Below are 15,917 nucleotides of genomic sequence, written 5' to 3' on the forward strand. Positions count from 1 at the left end.
GTGACCGCTGAGGCCGCGTCTGCCTGCCGGAGCGGGCAGACCAGAAGTGCTCGGGCGGCTCCCGCGGCAGCACAGAGAGGGCTCCCCAGGCTGCCCTCCAACCCGAAGGCAAGTGGGGGTCCCGGGTGGGACCGGGACCCCATCCCAGACACACAAAGCGGCACGGGGCCCGGGTGGGACCGGGTGGGACCGGGCCCTGAAAATGGGCGGAGTGACAAGGGGTGGGCGTCCCGAGCCGCATTTCCTTACCTGGGGGTCCGGGTGGGACCGGGCCCCCCACCGAGACCCTAGAAGCAGCTGGAGGCCCACATCGCGGCTCTCCCTGGAGCAGCGGGAGAGCTGTATGCAACCAAACCCACAATGCCTTGCAGGCCAGGACCGGACTGCAAGGGCAAACATCGTGTTCTTTGCTTGTAGTGGCCCCAGGAGGACGGGGGCACCACCACATGAGTGCAAAGGTGCCGGGGGAGCTGCAGGAGCCAGACAGCCTCCCCCAGCGCGAAGATGAAAGTCCCACCCAAGTGTCTTGGGGATTTAAAGGAATCAACCCCTTCAAGGCTCAACCTGCATTTAACACACCTTCTGGGCTGGAACTTTTGTTCTTCAGCTGAGGGTGTTTTGTTAATTGCATCAAGGAGTGAAGGAATGAGTTGGGGATATCTGGAGAAGGGCATCTCCTGGAGGTGAAGAGGTGTAATTGCACTGAAATGCATTTACTAATGGTTATTTCGTTTAGAGAGACTGAATTTAGTTCACCTGTTTAATGTGAAGTGCTGGTGCAAGGTGATGTCATAAGCAAAGTGGATTTAAGTGGCTAGACATTCCGGCTAGGGTGTCTGACTGAATGTACTTAAACCTGTGATTTTATATGTGATGCCTTAGGGGCTGTAATTGCCTTCTCCTTTGGTACTGTTCAGGTAGATGTTTCATGAGTTCAGCCATATCCTCCAAGTGCTGATATGCATACCTGTGGAGCAGGGCATTAGAGCTGGTAGTGTACCATTGAGTAGCAGCACCTCTTTCAAATTTCTTTCCCAACATGTGCATCTCCTTGCTCTCTTTGTCTGGAGGTGGTCAGGATGTTGTAGGAACATTTGCTCTCTTTCTTGCTGTTGCTGCAATGATAGTCTGTTGAGACTGCCCCTCTAATTTATGAAAAGTCTTTAGAGGAATGCTTATATTTCTTTTTGGCCCTAGGTGCCAATGCATGTTGCAGGTTCCTTTAAGGACTCTCTTCCTTGGTAAAGTATACTTGGGAGAATGGGAAGGTATTGATGTTTACTTTGTGATGCTAGCAAAGTCTCCAATAAAAAAGCAAGACTATTCTTTCTCTTCCTGCAGCTGAACGTTGTACTCATCAGTTGCCCTCTTGATCAACTAATTATGCAAAGCGATGTCGTTTGGTGGTGACGGTCTTGATAGATAGTTGTCTACCCCCTCCTGCTGCGTCTCGAGGTATTCATTCCCTTCTATGCCCTGGAACATGCTCTCTGACTTCAGGTCTTACTTGAAGAAAAAGTCTTGTTCCTCTTCCTCCAGAGGTTCTGGTGATGGGCTCTAGTTCTTCCACGTCCTTGGCCTTTTCCGTGACTTCTGTCAAAGTTTTATGCAGAATTCTGAATACTTTGAGAGAGGCATCCATCTCTTTCTTCTTTTTAAGAATCGTGACCATTTCGGCTTTAAGATGATTCTTCTTGCATTCGAATTTAGCAGAACGATCTTCGGCTTCAAGCAGGGGTGTCGACTTCCTTTTTGATGTTGAGCTTTATGTTGCTGAGGTCTCGCTCAGCGGTTTCTTCGCTCTCGCTTAACTTTGGTTGTCCTTTGACGCTGTAGCCTTCACCTAAGCTCTGCCGCTTGTGGTGTTCTTCAAATGAGACCGGAGGGGCCCGAGGCAACCTTTGATGTTTTAAGTGTGATGAACGAGACTCGCCCCTGTGTGTTTTCTCCGTGTCATCTGCAAGTGTTTCTCCTTCCATTTGCAATGTACCTTCTCGCCATCGATGACCCTCATTTTGACGTCTCAGCCCTCGTCTTTGGCCAACATGCCGATATTATCCTCCTCCTCGCTCAACAACCCCAGGTCTTTCAGTGACGGAGTCTTTTTTTTGCCTTGCATGGTGTAGTGCGCCTGCTTCTGTTTCTCTCTCAGCTTTAAAGTATTTGGTTTAAAGACTGCAGACGTTACAGTCATCACTTCGATTATCGGGAGACAGAGGTTGCACACCCTGTGGTTATCTTTCTGCGATAACTTGTAGTGGTACCTCGGGCAGAAACAAAACTTTGAATTTTCCCCCTGTCCGGACATTCTTCAGTCTTTCTTTGGTGTGCGAACTCCTGATGACTCTAATCCAATGACTTCTCAGGTGTCTCGTGTTCTTACTTTGATGAATTCTTGATGAAATCTTCCTTCTTTTCGATGCTAGGAAAGCCTATAAGAATGCTTCCAGAACCAATGGTGGAAAAAAAAGAATCTGAAGACAATGACCACAGGTGAGCTTCCAGGGAGGGCATATGACGTGAAGACAGGCTGGAACAGACACCAAATGGTGAGACCGACGACGGACGCCGTACAAAAACAAAAGCAAAAAGTACCAAACAGAGAAAGGGGACTATGGGCCCAACCACTAGATGGCGGAATAATGCACAGCACGAGAATCCAGAAATGATTCACGCTGCAAACCCTGGCTTACAGAAGCAATTGAGTGGGGGTCCACAGTGGTCTGAAGGATAAGAATCACTGATTTACATCACATGTTAACAATTGGGATCCTGGTAGAACGTCTCAATCAAAGAAAGGTTGAATTTTTAAGCTTGTTTGCCTACGTGTTCCTTTATAATGCTTTACTTAGACCACTCTTAAGGACTAAGTTACCTGGCCCTCTGTGACTGGTGAGACCATGCTCATTCATTATTTCTTACTCAGTCGCCTCTGACACTAACTCTGACTTCTGATAACCCTCACTATTTCTGTAACATAAGGTGACTGATCATGCGTTTTCATTTGGACATGGCAGCCCATTTAATAGTGTGTTACTCTACCATGCATGTACTAATTGAAGTAATAATATGTGATAATCTGCTATAAATGTATAGGGAGAAGATAATTTGTCAGCTATATAAAGAAAAAACAATTTGTCATTATCACAATCAAACAGAAAGCTAGGCTGACTATTTCTGACTGACTGTGAGATATTTTAACAAAGGGTCTAAATAGAGCAGGGAGGTGGGGAAATAAACTGTGCTCTGTGGAACCTGGAAGTGATTAGGCGAGATCCATGGGAAATGGGAACAAGATGTGCCCTGCCACAAGAAATACAGGGACCAGGGCAATGCAAGTTGGGAGTAACCATTTGGACTGTGAATTGGTGAGGGGGTAACAAAGTCATAGAAGAAGCCAAGGCAAAAATCATGAGGACTGAGTGCCAGGGAGCTACTATGAGGAAGAGGTAGAGCTGAGAACTGAGGTTAATCTTTGATATTTTCCCTCCTTCTTTTGGAAGCCAAAACTACATTTTAAGGGGTTAAAAGAGGACATTCAGTTTTGATTCTAGACTTGGTTTAATTTGATGGTGCCTTGTTTGAATAATATGGACTTCCCCATTTCCAGCAACAATAAAAATACTCACACATACTGCTTGAGCCATTGTCTAATTTGCTGAAAAATGTGTTCCATGGGATACGCAATGGGTTTTGGAACATCAAATACACCTTTCTTAACAACTAACTGATATTAAGATTATGGCTGATTTTCCTGAACCCCGCTAAAAAATCTTAAAGGTGTTTCCAGTTTTTATGTAATCCTAGAGCTCTCCTATGAATGGGATTATGTAAATGTATACAAATGTATCTACATCTTATTTCTGCAGTCTTAATATCTGTTCATAAGCTAAGGTCATGCAGCATCCGTCTTTCAGTTTCCGTATTCAGATATTCTAGGCAGAGTTATAAATTAACATTTCGGACACTGACCCCAGACTTCAGAATTAAAACACCAATATCTTTCATCTGAGTTGGTTCTCAGGCAGGTACATTCATGATAATCACTTAAGAGGTGTACTTTGGATATACCATTAATAAGTCTTGGCCTGGATGGATTTATTTCCAGGAAAAGGAGTGACAAACATGGTCAGGCTTAGAGGGGCAGGTAAAATTGGCAAATTACTGCAATAAAGGACCGTCCAGTCATGAGCATCACAGAAAGCGTCAACACGTTTCTTTAAACCCTCTCCAATGTTGGCACTTTGATAGAGCATGATGCATGAAACGGGCTCTGGAAAAGATCTTGAAGAAGAAACTGGCCTTGATTAAAACAAGAACACCTTTGAAGGAATCACAGACTTTGGTTTAATGTGATTTGTGTTTTCCTCACAAAGTTGTGGTCTGGAATGAACAAAGGTTTGTCTTCTTGGATAAAAAGAACAATAATAAAAGGGAAAGATACTAGGAATTTGAAAATCAACGAAAAACAATCAAAAGTCGAATAACGAACAGAGGCAAGAGCCGGCCTTGCTTCCTTGCAATTATTCTCATTTACAAACAGAAGGTTATGGCATCTTTGTAAATTAATTTGAAGTTATAACTGGATCTTGAATCACAGGAGGATTCTACTATGAGTGAATGGCTGATTATTAGATTACGTTTCTTTCTAGACGATAATCCGTCTAGAAAGAAACACAGCTAAAGGAAAACACTTACTTGTCACCAGGAAGGAAGAGTCCCCCAAGAATGCTTTCTTTCTCGTCACTTCGACATACGTCAGAAGCTTCTGAACTCTGTACACTCCCAATTGCGCTGTCCATGTCCGACTCATGGTGGACTTCTCGTTGAGCAAGGGTCATTGTATCATCATCAGGGAATAGATCACATTCGATGTATGGGTTCTCTCTATCAAAACAGGTCTCATCTGAGATTTCACCACCCTACAAACAAAAAGACAATGTTAATAGTTCAGTTCCTTATTTTCGACTATTTACAAACACAACTCGTTGGATCATTAAATTCTGGGTGAAATAAATAACCTCTCAATGCCAACTGAGCACCTTACTATAACACCGATTTTATTCATCTCAACTGAAAGTGTTTTAACACGATAATACTTTTTATATATTAAACATCTGAGGCCAAATTGTGAAGCAAACAAAGATAAATTCCAATCTGCATCATTTTGAAACACGCTACGTTTATTGTCCAATTATGCATAATTTCCGGACACCCTGAAAGCATTGTGAGGCAGTTTTGCATGGAAACACAAATAAAAAAGAAAAGGCATTTATTTTAATAGCATAATAGTCCCCCTTAGCCATCTCTTCTTAAGGAGTCTTCGGGTGTTTGCTATGTTTTCCTAATTTTCCTTCATAAGGAGAAAGTCAAAAAATTGCTTGGCCCACTCAAGGCCTCTTTTCTATTCCTGCCCCTGGAACTGGTTATTTGTTGTTCTTTGAGGCACAAGGGAGTAGAAACGGAGCGTAGAAAGTATTTTCATAAACGCACTGGTGGAGCCATGTTGCAAATGACAGCTTCTTGCCTGCTATGTCACCCCTGCTAAAGTGGACAATACGCTGCCTCAAACTGCAACAGATGTAATGCTGCGGTGTAATTTATCATCACTGTGGCAAATCTGATTGCAGTATTCAAAACACTCCAAAAATGCTTTGATGATCGGGGGAGGACAACGTTGGACTTGATATGGGGTAGTTCTGGTCATCGTGGAAACAAGCACCACTTCAAAGCGGACAGAGGAGGCCCAGGCTTGTTTTTCATGCCATGTGTATATCAGAATGCACATGATATGCACTTACTGTACTCCCAGAGAAGGAGTAGTTAAGGGTAAGCTAGCATTATATATATATATATATATATATATATATATATATATATATATATATATATATATATATATATATATATATCAGCAAATACATAATCAATTTACTAGTTTAATAGAAAAAACACTAGTGGAGGAAAATTGGTGAAAAAACAACTTGCAAAGCAAAAACATAAGACACATTAAATCCATGTATTGGTTTAGGCTGGTCTATGGCAGGTAAAGCATTAGAACACTGAACTGTTATTACATCTACAGCAACAACAATCATGAACAACACCAAGACACAACCAATACACTGGAGCGGCAGTTAGGTACAACTCCAACGCACTGGAGCTGTAGTTTGCACAGTTAGAGTGCTACCTCCTGGCTGTCTTTAACCTTTACACCATCAACATCTCAGAATACATTGAACATGTCACAGCATCAAATGGGCTATAGGGCAAATGTTGAGGAAATGTAGTAACGTTAACGAGTTGACATTTTCAGATTTTTGTTAAAACCTTACTACCAAGTGAAAAGACACATTTTGAGGTTTCATTGTGTACAATAATCGCGGCAGATGTTTATAATGTACACAACAGGCAGCCTCACTAATCACACCCACAGTGGCTAGGCAGAGATTCATTGACCGCACGCAGATGTTTGGAGGAAGGTTGCAATCCATTGCTTGTAGATTACTCTCCAATGAAAACCACGTCAATTGATCATCCACAGATTCACTAATCATAGATAGGTGGAATCAGGGAATAGGTTAAAAGCCCTTACTACCCTCCTTCGGACCCCGTTAATTAATGCTATCGTACCCATCCCACGACTGGTTTAGCAAACTCATGCAGGTGCCGGGAAAATTGCAATAACTCAGTGTTCCACCTACGAAGAGTTCTCTCCACTCTGAAACACCCTGTGACTGCCAACTGTGCCGAGAAATCAAGAAATTAGTCACTGCTGAGCTACATAAAAAATCCCATAGTACAGTGTAACTTTACCTCACAGGCAAGTAGAATTTCGGTTACAATACTAAACATGCCCCCAAGAACATTTGTGAACATCAGAGACATCAAGAATAGTTCCTACTGGCACACTGAGAAAACAATACCTGCGGTGAAAGCACTAGAATCAGAGTTACTATTTATGTTATATGCTCGTTATGGATATTGCGCTTAATCTTCTAGCTAGCCACTTTGCCACCTGTGGAGGTCCCTGCCTCTGCCGCCCTGCGGGGGCTGCATGGAAGAGCGGCGTGGAGTGGGGGCACAGTAGCAATGTGCCACAATTGTGTGATAAATAAGAAAGGCAAGCCTGTGACCAGCTGTGAGTCATATCGCCCAATTTTGCTGCTAAATGTTGAGACTAAATTATTGGCCACCAGGCTCCTTAAGGTCATAGTTCTCCTAATGCATAGGGATCAGTCAGGCTTCATGCCTGTTAGGACCACCAGACTCAATCTACTTAGCCTTAAAAACTGGGTGGCTGAGGTGCACCCCAGGTGGGACCCACATGTGTTTCTCTCCCTGGATGCCGAGAAGGCCTTTGATGCCATATACTGGCTCTTCCTGTACCAAATGTTGGAGAAGCTGGTCTTAGGCCCTAAATATATAGCATGGATAGCATTGCTATGCCAGGCTCCTCCTGCAGCAGTGAGGGTCAATGACCTCCTCTCGTCAGAGTTTCCAATCGGGAGGAGGACTAGACAGGGTTGCCCAGTCCCCTTTTTTTGTTCGCTCTCACAATAGAGCCCTTGGCATGTGTGGTTTTCGGCGACTCTGGGATCCAGGGGTTCTGCACCTCTGAGCCTACCACAGAAGAAGGAATGGTTTCACTCTACACAGATGATATCCTTCTATACATAACCGAACCACCTACAATGATCCCAGTTGTCCTTTGGGTCTTTGACGTGTATGGCACTCATTCCGGGTACAACATAAACTGGGATAAATTGGTCCTGTGCCACACATGTGGTTTCCTTGACAAGTCAACCCTACCCGGGAGTCTTAAGGTGGATGCAGAGTAGTTTCAATACCTCATAATGTTTATGACCGCCCCAAACCCCGGGCGGGAGGGGTGCCTTGATAGAAACATGGGGATAGTGGTAACTTTCACAGAGATGCAGAGCGCTGGCACGTGCTAACTTTGACAATACCGGGCAGAGTGGCCCTATTTAAAATACTCCTGTATTTTATCCAGAACATGTACTATAGAATCCCGGATGAGCTTTTCGCAAGAATTGATGGAGAGAACCAAAATTTGATACGGAACAATGGGCACCCTAGGATAGCACTCAAGATGCTGCAACCTAACCCGTACAATGGTGGTATAGCTCTCCCTGATATCCGAGCATATTATTGGGCAACTCATCTGGTTGTTATAAATTAATGGGTGTTTCCAAACCAGAACTATCCCACGTATAGATTAGAGAGGCTTCCGTGTTTGCTAAGGTACTATTTCCACTACCTCTACGGGGAGGAAGGGATTAGACAGTTGCTATCGGTGACTCAGGAGGCACTGAAGGCTGGACCAAAGCCACTTGATGAACTGGACGGGTGAATAATGTAACCAGAGCAACACAGATATTGGCGGGAGCGATGTTGAAAGAGCTGGGGTAGCTCAAGGACTTTGGATATGAAAGGAATTTTTAAATCGGTGACCTCCTAGAAGAGGGAGACCTGATGTCTTTTCTTTCCCTTCAGAGGAACTACCAGCTGGATCTAAAATATGCACAGCTCCAACATGCATGGTGGGATGAGGGCCTGGAGGTCTTAGAACTGCCAGAATATGCCACCCTGGAGGGTAGTATACTTATGGGGGAGAATGAAGAAAAGGCAGTCTCCTTCACCTATAGAACACTTAACAGCATGCCTGACACACTTACAAAGTTGAGGGAAAAGTGGGAGATAGAGATAGGCGAGTTGGACGATACAGACTAGGAGGCAGCCCTGATGCACCAACAAGAGGTGGCTATTTAATCCAGACTGTGTTTTATACAACATAAAATTCTGCATCGGGCCTACTATGACCGAGATCGCTTGCACGAAATGGGGAAGGAGGAGTTTCCGGACTGTCTGAGATGCCATGGGGCTAGAGGCACGTTCATACATACACTCTGGGGTCACCCAGTCATACAGTACTACTGGGTGAGAATACCGCAGGAACTCCGCAATGTTATGGGGGCTGTCTTCCAAGCAGAGCCTACGTATGTCCTCCTTGGTATACCAATGGATGTAGACGTCCCACAGGCTAAGCTCCTTTATTAGCAATTTGGGACTGGTGGTAGCAAAGAGGGACCTAGCCAGGTGCTTGGGTGCCCCGGAGATCCTGATCCTACAGGAGTGGATGCAGGGATGGATATGTACATGGCGGAGGTCACATAGGAGCAGAAGGCCCCCACGCACATTTTTTTAGGTCTGGGGGAGCTGGATAAAATACTACGCCCTGGACCTGGTAGATGGGAGAGATCGCAACTTTACAGAGTCAGGCCTGATGTTTATGTTGAGGTGTCATTTTGTATCTATACATTGCTTTATAGTTAATCAGAGCTGTGCACTGCCGCTACATGACATGTATGTATTTGCTGATGTTATGCTGCTGATCTCCCCCTGTGGTGGTATCATTGTTGTGGGAGCGAGTTTGCACTCCTTTTTGTTGTCTGCATTTACAAAACAGAATAAAAATACATATGTACTAAAATCCTGGTACAGTATTACAGACTTTTGACACGTGTTGTATGAGTGGTAAGGGGCCTAATGGCTTTCAAATGAATCAACTTGCTATTGGTTTACGTTGCATCACGTGTCAACACAGCCTGGCAGTTACATAAAGATCTGAATGTCTTGGCAAACAGCAAAACTATGCAAATATGAAACTGATGGGAATCAACTGTGGCACCTACACCAGAGGATTGGCTGGAGGGACTAATAATAGGGGTGACACATGAGTGACTCAATTACCAATTGAGTGACCAGCTGCAGATGCATGAATAAACGTGGAGTCACAACACAGATTGTGAACATGGGAGTGTATCAAATTGCATAGGTAACTTAGTGGACTAAACAGTAGGAGGCATCAAAAAGAAGGGACCCTTCGATTCCATTGACAGTGCACAAGATGGAACATTAAATGTCCAAGTACTCTGAACAATAAGCTAGAAAACGACCGGTCACTAATTGATATGACAAAGATTTTACCAAAAGGAGAATGAAACCGTGCCAAGAGTACAGACCATTACATAAGGAAGCAAGGATTTGAAACTATAAAAGGACTGACAGATTTACTACAATAATTCATCTCTGAAGTGAGAAATTAGGACACATTCAAACAAAAGAAACAGGTTGAGCTTAAGTAGATACCAAGTCATATCCCTTACACACCTAGACCACTATGACCACTGACAACTGAGCCTGTTTGATCTCATCTTGCTTTATGTCATCTCTGCTTGTTTTCTATCAAATTGAAAACATGTGTACGGTTCTGTTTTTGCTCTTTTATTGAGAAAAAAATTAATAAACGTACTCAAACCCAACATCTGAAGACACAGACCCCCACCAATTATGATCTTGTCTTTGGGGATGAGTTAGATTGGATATTATTGATAAACATGCCAACATTTGAAAGACAATCCTAAATTCAGTGGAGAACCCACCTTTCAATTTCCTCCGCCATCGTATCCTATTAAGGAGCAAATGCAGCCGTCGATTGTTCTCTGGATTTAGTACTTTCATGCAATTATTTGTTGGTGTTCCATTGCCACCAAACTGCACACCAGGTCAAACATTTCTTAGGACTTGTATTTAAACATAAGGAGAGGTCACATGCTCCACAGGTAAACATGCTACCTAAGGATCTTGGAATGCACACTTCCTACTTCTCTGAAGTGTACAGCAGGGTAAAAAGAAGTATCGGTTTTATGTACGCCCAATGAATACAAGTATCAACAAAGACTACTTACAAAGCAAACAAAAGCACTTAGTGTGGTTTTCCTGTTCCTAATTTGAGTGCTTAGCCAAGGAAGGTGTGTGAGTTTGAAAAGTTCCTTGAGACTACTTCCTCATACCAGAAGGATCGCATGGGACACTGTGCTGCTTGTTCACCTTTCCAATTAAAGCACTAAAGGTCTCAAAGGAAAGCACCTGCACCGCAGCCAGTGAGAGATGTTTGGGTCGATCCAGGGGAATAACGGTTTGAGCCATGAGATGGATAAAAGTCTAAATACAGGGCTTTGGATTCTGAAAGAAAGTCAGAACACATGCAGAATTCCGAAGATGCATGGGTGCAGATTTCTATCTTTTGGAATTCACAACAGATTTCCATATGGGGAAAGGTATGTGTCAATGACAGGAGCAAATCCTTCAGCTCTTCCAGAGTGACAAGGGGTCAGAGACGTTTGTTGATATCTGTTGTAATACTTTATTCGATAAAATATATCATAAAAGTACAAACATAAAAATACATTAAACAATTTGCCAAGTATTACTACAATTTCATTAAAAATCATCACTACAAACAATTTTAAAAAGTAGAAAAAGAGCCTACATAGATTTAAAAAAATACATTCTTAAAGTGGATCTGATCAGACATTAGATAGCAGCCTAGACCGAATAAACCAAGCACTGGCCAGATACTTAGCGACCCCGCAAACTATGTACGTAGAGGTAGTGTTGGTTAAAATAATACGCAGAGCTAATCTATGATCCCTGACTCCCAGCTGCCTACACACAGGTTTCAACCATCTTGCTCTAACCTGCTTATAGGCATTACATGCAAACAAAAAGTGGCCAAGGGATTCTTCCAGACATGGGCAACCTGGCCAATTTAGGTCATGAACCCTCCTGACCTTCCGCCCTTCCATACATTTTTTGAGGGGGAGGGTACCATATCTTAGTTTCAGGAACAAAGTTCCATCTCGAGGAGTCTGGATGAAGTCCAGGAATGGTTCCAACTTTCTGCAAGGTTTATGAACAAGAAAGTTATTCGTCAAGGGTCCCCAACTTGTTTGGTTGAGGTCCTTGGCCTCTACCCAATCCCAGTATAATTTTTTAACAATTTGTTTAGTGGGAGGAGACTGTGAGGCCCAAGACTCAGCCAGACCTATAGACTCCACCAGCTTCTTAGATTATTAAGCCACCTTATTTGCCGGATACATTCAGAATAATTAACTCGTCCAACACTAGAGCATATTTTGCTAATTCAGGGGTCCTTCTGAGGCGCACCCAGAATAGCAAAGGGCGGAGTTGAACTATTTCTGAAATTGATCTTTTGTCCATATCAAGGAATAGTGGTTTCAAAGGGGTCGAGGGAGGAAGGGAAACTATGTCTCTCAAGAACTTATTCTCTGCAGTTGCCAACGCCTTGCTATTCTCGGCACCCCACAATTCAGAGCCATAAACTGCAGAGGCTAAAGCTTTCCCCTCGTAAACTGCCAGGGCAGGGGCTACTGGTCTACTAATAGAGAGGCGCTGATTCTTTAATATGGCTCCAGAGACCCTTTTAAGATTTAAGACCATTTTGGATATATGGGAGTTCCATCTCATGTTATTACTAAGCCTGACCCCCAGGTAGTCAAATTCGTCCACCACCTCTAGAGAGGTCCCATTCAAGGAAAGATGAACTTTCTTAAGATTCCTTTTAGCGGATAATACCATCAGCTTCGTTTTCGTGGTGTTAACCGTTAACCCACGATCTTTGCAAAAGACGCTGAAGCGGTCGAGCAGTTTTTGGAGACCCTTGGGGGTTTTAGACATCAGGAGGGTATCGTCCGCGAAGAGGAGTGTGAGGGTTTTCTCTCCGGCAAGGACAGGGGCATCCGCAGGGTCCTCCCTCAAATGGTCCACCACCCCATTTATAAAGAGGGAGAACAATGTCGGGGCCATCACACATCCCTGCCGCACCCCTCTGTTGACTGGTACCCTCCCTGTCAATTGGCCCTGACTCCCCCACCGAATCCTTGCATAATTATCTTCGTGGAGCTTGATGACAAATTGCAACAAATAACTAGGGAACCCCATATCCAATAAAAATTCCCAAACCTTGTTGATATCACTAAACGTTTGCATTTGTAGTATTCACAGACTTTAGAGGGCATCGCCCCTTATTAACACACATGTCTTGAAACACTACTCCAACTCAATTTATTCACATGAAAATCTTCATATGAGTAAACTGTTTTATGATTGAAAAACAGCTCTGAGAATAGCCGGAGCTGTATTGAAGTCGTAAAAATCCTATTTGCGAATTGTGTGCGAGTCAAACTTGAGCCAAATGTCCACTCAAATAGTTTCAAGAATTTGCCCATGGCTTGTAGCATCATAAAAGGAAGCACCTGCAACACCAGTAGCTCTTGCATGCATTTGAGTACTTATTAAAACAATTAAAAAAAACTTCTGCAGTGAAAAAACAGGGATTGTTTTCTGTATAAAATGCCTCTGTGAGCAGAAAGAATGCGTGATGATTCTGTGTCCTTTAAAGATGTAAAACAGTCCCTGATGTATTGCAATGCATGCTCTCCTTTGGAGGCAGAATGATACACCAGTCAATGGTATGCAGGGAGCGGATTATACTCCTCAGGGTGGAGCCAAAGACCACTCTATGTATATGTTAAAGAAATTGCAACAATGGGTATTGTGGACAGCTCTGCAGTCCAGCCAGACCTAATGAAGTTTGGCACAATGTAGGTGGCCCTTCAGCTTATTTTCAATTTCACACATTGTTTTTGAAAACAGGTGATTTATGTTTCATAATGGAGAGGTATATGCATGAAATTATACTAATATACCCTGTGGATTAAATTAGCGAAGGGCACTGAGGGTTTTATGGTAAAAGAAAAAGTCTACTCATGTCATAGTCTGTTTGAGGGCCCATCTTTGGGCGCCAACTTTGGGCAGCTGAGATGACATGGAGAATACATCAAGGGGAAAAAGTCAGGTAACCTCATAATGACCTTGTGATAAGGAAACAATGGCACGTGTACCCTCGTTCCCTGTACAAACAAAGTATTCTGGAAGGATAAGCTGCAGGTAGTACAGAACGACGCTGCAAGGCTGATCTACTCCCTGCCCAGAAACTCGCACGCAACTCCTCTGCTTCAGAAGTTGCAGTGGCTTCCAGTGAAATTTCGAGTTCAGTTCAAGTGTCTGTGTGGCCCATAAAGCACTCTTTGGGAAAGCCCCAGAGTACATTAAGCAACGTTTGAAGAGGTATGTTCCTGGGAGACCTCTGCGCTCAGGAAAAACTTCCAATTTGATTCAACCCAGGTTCAAACAAAAAACCAGAGGAGGCAGTGCCCTATCTGTGCTCCTCCCGCAATTGTGGAATAAGCTCCCGGCCATTCTGAAGGAAGAATCACAGCTACTACCCTTTAGAAAAAAACTGAAAACCCATCTATTCAGAAAGGCACTGATTCCAGTTTAGGCGGTTTCTTCTGTTAAGCGCTTAGAGACCGGCGGTGATAGGCGCTATATAAACAATCTATAACATAACATAACATAAAAGTCCCAAAAAAGTAAAAATCCTATATATAATGGATACAGCTTAGGAAAGAGCTTGGAAGGCTGGAAACACAAGGTGATCTAACACCCTACTGGAGATTTCAATACTTTAAATTAAAAAGGTTTAATGGCTTGTTCTTACTCCGACTCGGTTTCTACTGATTTGTGTGTGCTCTTGTATATTCAAAACTGGTTTGCAGCTTAATGTCAAAGTTTTCATTTGTAATGTATTTCTTCAAATGTCCTGTTTACCTCTGTCCTAGGCTCTTGATCCAAATGCAGTTTATGCCTAGTCGTGAACTGTTAATTATCAGAGACTGTAGACAACATGATTTGGAAAAATTCAAGTCACTGAATGCAACCATTACCACTTCGTTGCACCTGCTCGTCACAGTTTTTGTGGATGGATGGTAGAGGCTCTTTCACCCATTTAAGCCCAGAATGCTCCTGGTTACCCTCCAGTTTGTTCCCCCTAATACCGATGGGCACTCACGAGGATCAGGAGGAAGCGGGTGAGGGTGATTTCAACTCTTCTCTCAATCAAAGAGGACATAGCTTCCTCTACTCTGACAGATGGAGTTCATGATGAAAGTAGTTTTTTCTATGTCTCCGTCTCACCCACGTTCACCTGCCTTGCCTTCCAGACCCTGTACATAATGCTAAAATGTCTGTCTAGAAATCCAGGCACCCTCCAAATGCGTAGCTGATGCGAGTCACTAGACTTTCTCTGGGGCCTGTTGGGCATTTGTGTATCACTCCCCTCTCATTTCCCTTTTCATTGAGTTCTAAACAGGTAGTACTCAAGGGGACCATGATCTTGAAAATCACCATTTTCTGTTCTCAAAACAAACACTTCTAGATGGAGTATGTCTGAAGGCAAATGTTTAGTGTCACGTATTATACACCGTGAGGCAGCTGGTAACCCATATTTGCAAGCAATGTTAAGAGAAAAGATCATGCAGGTGGTTATTTGCTAAGTGTGTTCTTGCATGAATTCTGAACAGCGCTGTTGTTTTCAGGCTGCCTTGCAGCAGAAGCTCCACCAGTGACCTGAATATGCTTGGGCCGTCGCCTGCTGGACTTCAGCTTCCAGTTACATTAGAGACAGACTTAGCAGATACTTCCTGCCCCAATGTTTAAAGTTGTGTCCCTGTTTCAGAACCAGAAACTGCAACAACATATGAACCTGAGAAAGGGAAAGTATGTGCGGCATTCTGTATTTACTGCATGTTCAAGCCAAGGTTGCACTATGTGGTCTACAATGATACGTGGGAAAGCCTATGATACTTCGCCTGACCAGCCGTAAGGAGGAACTGTTCTCAAGACCAGTTTATAAATGGAAATGTGCAAGTAGCATATACTGTTTTTGTGGTGGATAAGAGGTCCACTGCAGGAGCGACAGGTCTGGAAATGTGACTACACTATCTAGGGTTGGGGCACTCTGCATACTCAAAGATTTCGCGTACATATCTAAATGAGAAGCCAAATGCTCTGCAGAAAGGTTCAACCACGTTCAGATCTCAAAAGTGGTTCTCAGCAGAATGTAACTTATTCCCTGTTTCTGACCAACTAGGCAGTTCGCGAGCGCGGAGATACCCCTTCAGGCGCTT

The 15,917-nt window shown here is 43.5% G+C and overlaps 1 protein-coding gene across 3 annotated transcripts in view; it reads right to left on the bottom strand.

The window, feature by feature from the left end:
- Positions 1-15,917, bottom strand: part of RAB11FIP4 (RAB11 family interacting protein 4) — a 1,218,119-nt gene that overhangs the window by 101,634 nt on the left and 1,100,568 nt on the right. For all 3 annotated transcript variants that reach the window (XM_078654398.1, XM_078654399.1, XM_078654400.1), the window contains one exon: positions 4,699-4,922. In XM_078654398.1, the coding sequence (XP_078510524.1) occupies positions 4,699-4,922 (224 nt within the window). The remainder of the gene's footprint in view (positions 1-4,698; positions 4,923-15,917) is intronic.

The sequence above is a fragment of the Lissotriton helveticus genome, chromosome 7 (assembly GCF_964261635.1).
Source record: "Lissotriton helveticus chromosome 7, aLisHel1.1, whole genome shotgun sequence".
Classification (NCBI taxonomy): domain Eukaryota; kingdom Metazoa; phylum Chordata; class Amphibia; order Caudata; family Salamandridae; genus Lissotriton; species Lissotriton helveticus.